At 43.5% G+C, this 9,426-nt stretch overlaps 1 protein-coding gene across 2 annotated transcripts in view; it reads right to left on the bottom strand.

Moving 5' to 3' along the window:
- Positions 1–5,457: 5,457 nt before the first annotated feature.
- LRFN2 (leucine rich repeat and fibronectin type III domain containing 2) overlaps positions 5,458–9,426 on the bottom strand; it is a 326,933-nt gene continuing 322,964 nt past the window's right edge. For both annotated transcript variants that reach the window (XM_075925387.1, XM_075925386.1), the window contains one exon: positions 5,458–8,114. In XM_075925387.1, coding sequence (XP_075781502.1) covers positions 7,196–8,114 — 919 coding nt within the window. In that variant the 3' untranslated portion in view covers positions 5,458–7,195. The remainder of the gene's footprint in view (positions 8,115–9,426) is intronic.

Here is a 9,426-nt window from a genome sequence, read left to right as displayed (position 1 = left end):
TGCACTGGGGTTTTTGCGCAAAAACAAGCAGTGTGGACGTTTTCTTTTTGCACAAAACCCGTTTTTCTACAAGATTGGTAAACCTTTTTTGGGGCATAAGGATCTTGTGTCCCTCATTGGCATATTTTTTGCAGAGAAAACTCACCGTGTAGATGTAGTCTCTGAGTATAGGGACGCTGGTGCCATTCCATCTTGTATCATGCAAGGCCAGGCTGTATTTCACCTGTGTGGTATTATAGGTGCTGGCATCACGTGTGGTTGGTAGCTTATGGCTGGTGTTGCGACTGGACACCCAAAATGAGATTTAAGCACTAAGTGAGGCTTGAAGAATTCTCAAATGTTCTCTCTGTATAACTATAGGGCAAAGGGAAAGCAAATCCTCTGCAATTTTCTAGTGCTGGGAAACTCAGACGAGCACAAAGTATCATTCATCAGAGAATATACAATCACAAGGAAATAATGCAGTTGTGCTTTGACTAAAACACAAATGTGTAGACAGCAACAAGAATATGATGTACAGCTCTCAGGCTCCCCTCAAGGTTTCATGGAGCAACTCACTCAATTTTGGGCATCTGTGCTTCCTGCATGATGATGCATGACTGCATTGTTTTTCAGCATCACAGAGCGTGGGCTGCATTTCCGAATGGAATCTTGTCCTGTTCTTTCAAATAAAGGGCATGGCACATTTTTAGAAACAATATCTATGTTCTCACCCTGCAAGATGTCAAAAAAATGTAACTTCCAAGATTTACATGCAAGCACACATGCTCAGATGTGCAGCTGTCACTTAGCATTTCCAAAGGCATCTTCATGTTTCCAAGCTGCCCTTCTGTGCAACAAAAGGTAAAATGGGTGCGTGCATGTATAACGATGACAGGCAGAACCGAACCTGAGACCTCATGCATGAGCCTCTACCACTTGAGATGAAAGCCCACTGGCTTATTTATAAAGCCAAAAGTCTTTCCTTAAGTAGGTGCTGTGGTGTTGGCAGATGAGGTGCCAGCTCATGCTAAGGTCTCCATGTCTCAGTAGGACACTGACAGACACAAAGCTGGAATCAGTCTGGCTCATTTTTGGGTTCATACAGTATTGATATACTAGCATGGGGGGTGGGTATTATAGGCAGGGGAAAGGCTGAGCATTCCCAACAACCTATTGGGAAAGTCCCCCCCCCTCCTCCCAGGCCAGGGTACTTTTCACAGGGATGGACGTGTTGCCTGCTCTGGGGCTCAGAGCCACAGAGTGCTGTAGCCGCACCACACAGGAGCTGTGGGTGCTGACGTTGCAGCACTGAGGGCTGAGGCCTTGCCTCCCTACCCCCAGCTGAGTAGTGCTGTGGCTGTGGGCCGTGGTGGGCTCCTGTGGTGATGAGAGGGGTAGATGAGGAAGGCACAAGGGGAGGGGACAGAGGCTAGTGGAGGATGTTTTATTGATTTCTATAGGGGCTGGATCAGATGATCCATGAAGTGCTCTTCCAACCCAAAGTTAGTTTTGTGTGTGTGTGTGTGTGTGTGTGTGTGTGTGTGTGTGTGTGTAATTTCACTTCTCACTGAAATGCAGCCACTTCAGAGGTGGAACATGGCAGTTTTAACAGCAGCAGTCCATACACATTTAAATGAAGCACTCACCTGAAAACTATACTAAAGTGGGGTAGGATTGATCAGAGCTGTGCTAGGATACTGGGTTCAAAACCAATGCTGTTGTGAAAAGGCCCATGGGATCTTTAATGTGTGTATAAATCATGAGAATATTGGTTCTACATTTAATCCAGAAGACAGGTTTTGCAGAAACACAGTTTCACTGACCTGGCATGCAGGAGCATTAATTTAGGACTGAGTCGAACAGTGCTACTGTCATCTTCAGCACCTACATGTTACATGGTGGTATCCCAGTCAAATATTGTCCCATCCTGAACTTATAAGATCTTAGAATCTGTTATGTGTGCCAGTCTTATTTACCTTTTAATCAGTATTTGCAAATGTGTTGAGCCTCAGCTTTAGTGATAAACGGATTTAAAATAATAATAAAAATTGGTGGTCTGGTTTGTTACATTGTGGACCTTAGATCCTGAGTTTTTGGCATGCATCCACTTCTTCAAGCCAGTATCTGTTGAGTTACTTTTTCTAATCTTGTATGCAAAAATAGAAGGGTTTTTTAATTCTTTAATAAAGTGGTGTGTGTTGGATACTGCTTTTGACTTTTCATGAGGTGAACACTATTAATATTGCAAATGAACTTGACAGCTGAATTTGAAGCATTCCAGCTGCCAGGTTTAAAGGGAAATTGCAATGTAATAAAAAATAGTCTAACCTCTACATATAATAATGAAGAAAATTAAATTGCTAGACAAATTCTTTAAGTGTCTTAAATACAATTTAAAATTTAGTATAATTAACAATCAATGGGAAGCATCATCTGGATAGTTGGCTTATTTAGATTAACACAAGAAATGCAATTTCCATTTTGAATGCATGAGCAAAGCAGGAACTTTCAAAGCTGTTGTAAAGTTATCCAAAAAAATTTTTTTTTGGTTATATGAATACTGACAATACAGGCAGTCCCCAAGTTACGCGGATCCGACTTATGTCGGATCCGCAGTTACGAACGGGGTTCCTCTCCCTGGTCTCCAGCAGACCAGGAGGGGGGGGGGGGGGGAGCAAAGCAGAGCAAAGCCGCGGAGCACGCGGGCAGCGGACAGCCACGGCGCGTCTGGGCTGTCCCGCTGCCCCCGTGCTCCGTGGCTTTGCTCCAGACACCTGTGGTACAGCAGCTGGGGCGCTGCCAGTTGGTCCCGTAGTGCCGCTCTGGGCGCTACTGGACCAACCGGGCAGCACCCCAGCTGTTCTTCCCCAGGCTCCTGATTCAGCCACTGCTGGTCAGATTCAGCAGCGGCTGAATCAGGACGCCTGGGGCAGAGCAGCTTCGGTGCTGCTGGGTTGGTCCAGTAGCGCCGAGGAGCGGCGGCGCTATTGGACCAACCCAGCAGCACCCCAGCTGCTCTGCCCCAGGCATCCCCAAGTCAGCCGCTGCTGAAACTGACCAGTGGCTGACTACAGGAAGCCCCTGCCCCAGGCTTCCTGGAATCAGCCGCTGATCAGTTTCAGCAGCAGCTGACTTGGGGATGCCTGGGGTTCTTAAGTTGAATCTGTATGTAAGTCAGAACTGGCATCCAGATTCAGCCGCTGTTGAAACTGATCAGTTTTAGCAGCGGCTGAATCTGGACGCCAGTTCCGACTTACATACAGATTCAACTTAAGAACAAACCTACAGTCCCTATCTTGTACGTAACCCGGGGACTGCCTGTATAGGGCATGATCCCAAACCTATTTAAATGAGTAGAAAGACAGTAGGTTTTGGATTATGCTCTTAGACCACTGTTAAAAGATATTGGTAATATATGCACCTGTAACATTAACCTTTAGAAAAAATAGCTTTTAATTTACCACTTCTCTGGTTCCCCTCCTATATGCTAAAGGAATCTGAATTGCTTGAGTCCTACTCTCTTGTGAAATTCTGGTTCTACTGAGTTTAATGGGAATTTTACCATTCTTTTCAATAAGGTCAAGCTTTCACTCTAAACTGTTATCAGAATTGCCTTCCATCAAAGAAGTGGAAGTAAACAGTCAGTTCCCAGTTGGTGAAACACCCACATTAATCAGTGATATTGAGTCAGGGAAATGCCAATCTTTCTGAAATCTGTTCTGGGCATTCACTAACAATCTTGCTATTGATAATAAATAATGAAACTTTCTAAGCCAGGTCCTCTGCTGGTGTAAATTGGTCTAGCTCTATTGATAAGAACATACGAATGGCCATACTGGGCAGACCAAAGGTCTATCTAGCCCAGTATCCTGTCTGCTGACACTGGCCAGTGCCAGGTGCCTCAGAGGGGGTGGACCAAAGACAATGATCAAGAAATTTGTCTCCTGCCATCCTTCTCCAGCCTTTGACAAACAGAGGCCAGGGGCACCATTCTTTACCCCCTGGATAATAGCCTTTTATGGACTTAACCTACATGAATTTATCGAGCTCTTTTTAAAACTCTGTTATAGTCCTAGCCTTCACAACCTCCTCTGGCAAGGAGTTCCACAGGTTGACTGTGTGCTGTGTGAAGAAGTACTTTCTTTTATTAGTTTTAAACCTGCTATCCATTAATTTCATTTGGTGTCCTCTAGTTCTTATATTATGGGACCAATAACTTTTCTTTATTCACCTTCTCCACACCACTCATGATTTTATATACCTATATCATATCCCCCCTCAGTCTACTCTTTTCTAAACTGAAAAGTCCCAGTCTCTTTAGCCTCTCCTCATATGGGACCCATTCCAAACCCTTAATCATTTTAGTTGCTCTTTTCTGAACCTTTTCTAATGCCAAAATATCTTTTTTGAGGTGAGGAGACCACATCTGCATGCAGTATTCAAGGTGTGGGCGTACTATAGTTTTATATAGGGGCAGTAAGATATTCTTTGTCTTATTTTCTATCTGTTTTTAAATAATTCCTAGCATCCTATTTGCTTTTTTGACTGCCACTGCACACTGCGTGGATGTTTTCAGAGAACTATCCACAATAACTCCAAGATCTTTCCTGATTAGTTGTAGTTAAATTAGCCCCCATCATATTGTATGTATAGTTGGGATTATTTTTTCCAATCTGCATTACTTTACACTTATCCACATTCAATTTCATTTGCCATTTTGTTGCCCAATCACTTAGTTTGGTGAGATCTTTTTTAAGTTCTTCACAATCAGCTTTGGTCTTGACTATCTTGAACAGTTTAGTATCGTCCACAAACTTTGCCACCTCACTGCTTACCCCTTTCTCTAGATCGTTTATGAATAAGTTGAATAGGATTAGTCCTAGGACTGACCCTTGGGGAACACCACTAGTTACACCTCTCCATTCTGAAAATTTACCATTTATTCCTACCCTTTGTTTCCTGTCTTTTAACCAGTTCTCAATCCATGAAAGGATCTTCCCTCTTATCCCATGACAACCTAATTTACACAAGAGCCTTTGGTGAGGGACCTTGTCAAATGCTTGCTGGAAATCTAAGTATGATGTGAATGATGCTATGCTATCGGGCCTACTATACATCTTATGTTTGTCTACATTAGTATAACTGTGTTTATATTGTCTCATATATAACCATGTATACCCGAGCTAGCTTTGATCTAGGTAGTAACAGTAATGAGGTGCAAAGATAGGGGTACATACTCAAGGGGTTAGACTATGCCACTACACCACCTGAGCTGTTGCAGCATCGCACCTATTGTTACTCAAGCAAGCTAGATCAAAGTTCACTTGGGTATCATGCTTCCCACATGCAGTGTCGCTCTACCCAAAAACATCCCACTCCTAAGCAACATAGCTAAATTCAGATCATGTCAAGATTTTTCTTTTTTTAAAAATATGAATGCTGCTTATTTATATTTCAAAGCAAAACACAGGCCATTACAATAAATGAAAAGAAGGTGCTTTTTCCCCCAAGAATGTTTTGTTTTTACTGTACATTTTGTAGAAAAGAAATTAAAAGGAAAAAACATTCTGATCACAGGGATGTCATTGTCTAAAATGCCAAGTAGGAAACATGATGAATACAAGATCAAGTACACAGCCATGTCACAGTATATCTCTGAATCTTTTTTAAAAGAATACATACTTTTTTGTAGTTATTCTCTGTGCCTTACAACCTTTCTCCACACATGTTATAAAATAATATGAATGTGCAATTTCCAAAATGGTTCCCAGATGACAGATCACTGGGAACAAATAAACAAATTAAATAAACATGGTTGCTGTAGCCACCAAAATATTGGCAATCACGTTAACGGCACTAAGGACAATGGAGTCAGGTGGGTGGACCATGGGCATCCACAGTTGTCCTAGAACTGCAGCGATGCTTCCCCAACAGGAACTTGAAAACCAGGTTACAAGCCATACAGAAGAGCCACTGGTCTCAGGTAGCAAATACCTTGGCAAGGGATGGGGCAGAGGTCTGGGAGTGGGTGAAGGTAAAGATACAAGTGATACTTGGGAGACCATTTATTCTGAGAGCGCCAATCCTAACTTGTTTTCCGTGGCTAAAGAGGAATGTCCCCATTGCACGTATAATTCCCTTCAATGCTCCAAAATCTGCATTTCCCGCAATGATACAGCCACACCTTGTTGTGACAAGTGACCGGACAAAAAACTTTCTTTTGCAATAGAGCTAAAGACTTAATTTTCTTTGTCAGTCAAACAGAGTGACAGAATAACCTTGGCCAGCAGCAATTTGTATTAATAATGTGGAGAGTTCACCAAAGCAGCTTTTGTTTTTGCTTCTCTCTTGCCTTTTTATATGAAATCTTGAATTCCTCCCCACTCTGCCTCCAGGACAGCAAACCACTCCCCCACAGATATGAATAGCTGCTGCAATCTGCCTTGACAAGTAGTGACCATGAAGGAGATGGAAGAAATAGGATTATTTTTTAAAATTTATTAACCCCCTAGATTTCATTTTCCTAGGACGTAAAGGGTGATGTTGAAGGCAGGTTATACAATATATGGAGATTTTTATCTTTGTACATATCCTTGGTTTCATCACAGAGATTTGATGAGAAAAGAAAAAAAAAGAAACATCCCTTTTTCCTGCAAAACACCAATGCAAACAAACCAAAACTCGCCTCAACCAAGAAGAGGGGCAGAGGAGAAAGCACACCAGGAGATTAAGCTGAAAAACCACTCTTTTACCACAAAGGCAATTACTGTAGTTCTGTGATGACACTTGCTATTTCAGGGCCAGTGATGTTCTATCCATTGGAGCATACTTCACAAGTTACCAAAAAAAAAGGAAGGGGAACCCCCCCCCAACTCTTTGAATTGAATATGTGCTGCTAAACCCACTTTAATCCTCATTTCATCTTGTTTGTTAGGTCACCGGAGGGCAGGAGACTTTTGGAAAGCAATGCTAAATACAACTGGTAGATTCTTTGAAACGTTCACACTCAGTTTTGTTGGGACTGGGTCATGAGTGCTTATTAGCATTTCATTACCCTTTTCCTCGTTTGTTGGTTTACCTCTCCCTTCCTTATATCGTCTCTCCAACACAGATGAGCATGTTTTCCCTCCCCCACTTTTCATGGCTTTTCAACAAAACCAAATTTTATTACATTTGATGTAACTGGGGAGAAGTAAGAGGGAAAAGCTCTTATTTACACTGTGCTTTCCATTACCCATTCTGAGCTCCCATAAGTTCCTTTTGCCCCTGCTAAGTCATTGTCATCGTACTGCAAGAGCATGCCATTCACCGAGAGGCTGCGCTTTGTCCAAATGTTTGTTATCTTTTTTGGGTAGGTACAACATTGAGATGTGGCAAAGTCCCCCATGTCAAAAGAATGACTCCGTTTAGTTTTTCCCTCCAGTGGTAACATGAGGAGGCTACGGAATTTTGACTCCTGTTGGCCCAAAAGTGGTTCTTTGTCCGAATGGTGGGCCACTGTGGAAGTTCTGGAGTCTACCGTGTCCTCCTTTTTCTGACACTTCAGTTCCAGGGAGGCAAAAGCTCCCATTAATCGATCAATGTTATGTTTTGACCTAGAAGGAGGTCTCCACTTACTGGACAATGTGCCTTGTTCACTCTGGAGGCTATAGTCATCACAGTCGTGGCTATTTGCTGAACTAGAAGAGGAGGAGATGCTACTCTGCACAGACTCACAGTTAAACTCCATGAGTTCATTCCTAACCACCACTTTGGGGTTCACTTGAGGCAGGACCCCATTTTGAACAGGTTGAGCTCCATTAGTCTGTGAGTAGACATTGCTGACATTGGCCATCTTCCCCTGGGAATTGTTACAAACTTTATACCGCACCATGAGTATGACGATGAACACCAGTAGAGTCGCCACAATGATGCCTCCTATGACTAAGATCATCGTCCCACCCAGGAACTGGCTGTGCATGGATTGGCACTGAGGATAGTCCTCTTTAGTGAAGAACTGGGCACACCCCACAACGTTGGTGGCTGTGAGTGTCGTGGCAGTGTCATCCCACATGGCCAAGACGCAGAGGTCATAGCCAGTTCCAGATACAAGGTTGTTCACCACGAAGGCTTTGTTTGTAGCCGGGATCATCCTTCAAGAAAAAGACAAAAGTAGGTTAAGGTTTAATGAGAAACTAATCCCCCATTGTTAATTACCAGTAGTAATGGGCCTGAGCTGTAAAGTTCAAACCTAGATCCAAACTTCCCCAAAGTCAGAGGTGCTCAGAGGTAAGGTTTTTCTTCAGATCCATCTCTCCTGTAGCCTACAACAGTCTGTGCTTTGGATGCATACAGGTAGTAGGCAGCCATCACCTTCCTTCTGCCTACACTATGAAGGATGAATACTTTTAGTGCAGAGAACTTATCCGCTGGAAATGTTGCATGTGACCTCCTTTCTTAGATGAGTGGGGAAAAAATTATCTGCAATATTTGTTGAGGAGTGGTGGAAGATTTCAGATTGAATTATAAGAGCAATTTTTGCTTGTAAATCCTTTCAAAACCAGGCAGTCCCAACCTTATAACAAATGAATAAGATATAAAAACAAAAGACGTGCTTGGAACAAAGTAGATGTAGATCAGAATGATAGTGTTCTACCGAGAGCATGGGTGGGCAAAAGGCTCTCAGCAGGATGGAATCAGCCTGCCTAGGGCTTTGATCTGGCCCGTGAGGCAGTTCCAGGCCCCGCCCCCAGCGCGTTGCCTGGGAGCTGGAGACACAAGAGCCATTTTAACTGCCTCTATTTAAAGGGCTAGCGCCTTCCCCATGCCTTGCTTAGCAGCTACGGGGAAGGCGTGAACCCTATAAATAGAAGCAGTTGAAAGGGCATATAGCTCTCGGTCCCACTGGCCTGTTGCCTGGAAGCTGCCCAGACGAGTGGCTGCTAGGCAACAGGTTAGCAGCGGGGGCCAGGAGCTGCGAGCCCTATTGTGTGAATTCTAAGCCTCCACCTCAGACAACTCTGGGAGGAGGCTAGCCCGCCAGCACCCTTCCATTGGCCAAAAGTCAAGGTGCAGGGGCCCCAGGCCAAGCAAAGCTTTCGGTAGGATAGCTTTCAACCCCTGCCCCTTCCCCTGAGGCCCCACCCCTTCTGAAATTTGTGAAGTGGCCCTTGACCTACAGCCACTTAAAGACTAACAAAACATGCAGATGGTGGTATGAGCTTTTAACGTGCTGCTAGACTATTCATTTTTTAAGTTTCTACAGCCACTTGGCACTCTTTTTCCACCAGTATGGTATAAAGCGCAGGGCAGTGGAGAACCGGGGTTATGCTTGGTTTATATGTCCTACATGAAATTGCAAAGCAGCCTTTGCATTTTTCCTCAATTTCTTCATACAGATGGTTTAGAACAGTGAGAAAAAAGGTATATTAGGTTAAAGTTAAATTCAATATAATCAGCCTGAAT

Source organism: Pelodiscus sinensis, chromosome 3 (assembly GCF_049634645.1).
Source record: "Pelodiscus sinensis isolate JC-2024 chromosome 3, ASM4963464v1, whole genome shotgun sequence".
NCBI classification, from domain to species: domain Eukaryota; kingdom Metazoa; phylum Chordata; order Testudines; family Trionychidae; genus Pelodiscus; species Pelodiscus sinensis.
This window is presented reverse-complemented; position numbering and strand designations above follow the sequence as displayed.